Consider the following 1,048-nt stretch of genomic DNA (forward strand, 5'->3'; position numbering starts at 1 on the left):
TCCAGGTTTCACCTGTCCGGCCTTGCAGGACGTCCCTCTAGCCGGGGTTCGTGGGCGATGCTCTGCTTTCCACCTGCAGGACCACCCCCCAAACGCGTTCCCCGTTTCACCCCCGCAGGTGCTCGGCTTACTGGTGTGGGCTCTCATTGCCGACACAACGTACCACCTCCACGCTGCATACGGCTGGGTGATGTTCGTGTCCATCTTCTTCTGGATAGTAACGGTCCTTTTCTTCGTCACTTACCTCCTGCAGCTTCAACTGAAGTTCTACATGATCCCCTGGCCCCTCGTGGTACGTAGCTGAGAGGGAGCAAGGGGCGGTCCCAAGTGGGAAACATTCTTGGGAGATGCTCTGAGAGGACCAGGGCTTCAGGCTTTCCCGGGCTGGTGGAGCAAAGTCCCTGCACTTTGCACAACGACGCTGTTTCCTTCTGCCCCTCAATTGCTTAGAAAATTTTTCAAAACTGGGAACCCCGAGTCAATCCAGAAAGTTACGGCCCCCGCGTCACTGCTGCAGTCGTGGTGTCAACCAGAAACCTCTCAGCATGACCTGGGGTGCATTAATGAGATGTTAACCTGAGGTTGGTTCCCGGCGTGAGGGGCTGGACCCTCATCCTCTGGTTCTCCTGGGGAAGAGCAAGGAATGTGAAACCGAGCCTTTTGCTCACCCCTCGCCCCAGCAACACACGAGGCTGAGCCCAGACCTCATGAACCTGCTCTTTGCCTTCCCCAGCTGATGATCTTCAACGCTACAGCGACCATCCTGTACGTCACCGCCTTCGTAACGTGCGCGGCCGCCGTCCAGCCTACATCCTGGCGGCAGTGGGATTACAACCGGAGAGCCGCGGCATCCGTAAGTAGCGGCGGGCAGGCGAGGGCCGCGGGGCTGGGGCGGCCGCCCACGCTCACAACGCGGGGTGTGCTCCTCTTCCAGTTCTTCGCCTGCCTGGTGATGATTACCTACGGGGCGAGCACCTTCTTCAGCTTCCGTGCCTGGAGAGGACTCGGCAGCAACGCGGCCACCAGCCAAGTGACTGACCACGCGTAA

General features: G+C 59.4%; 1 protein-coding gene across 1 annotated transcript in view; it reads left to right on the top strand.

The window, feature by feature from the left end:
• The window catches only part of PLLP (plasmolipin), a gene marked incomplete at both ends in the record, with an annotated part of 3,453 nt that extends 2,405 nt beyond the window's left edge, over nucleotides 1-1,048 (top strand). Inside the window, 3 exons of the mRNA XM_082005498.1 lie at nucleotides 119-292; nucleotides 734-853; nucleotides 935-1,048. Coding sequence (XP_081861624.1) covers nucleotides 119-292; nucleotides 734-853; nucleotides 935-1,048 — 408 coding nt within the window. The remainder of the gene's footprint in view (nucleotides 1-118; nucleotides 293-733; nucleotides 854-934) is intronic.

Source organism: Phaethon aethereus (genome assembly GCF_964289735.1).
Source record: "Phaethon aethereus genome assembly, chromosome: 13".
NCBI classification, from domain to species: domain Eukaryota; kingdom Metazoa; phylum Chordata; class Aves; order Phaethontiformes; family Phaethontidae; genus Phaethon; species Phaethon aethereus.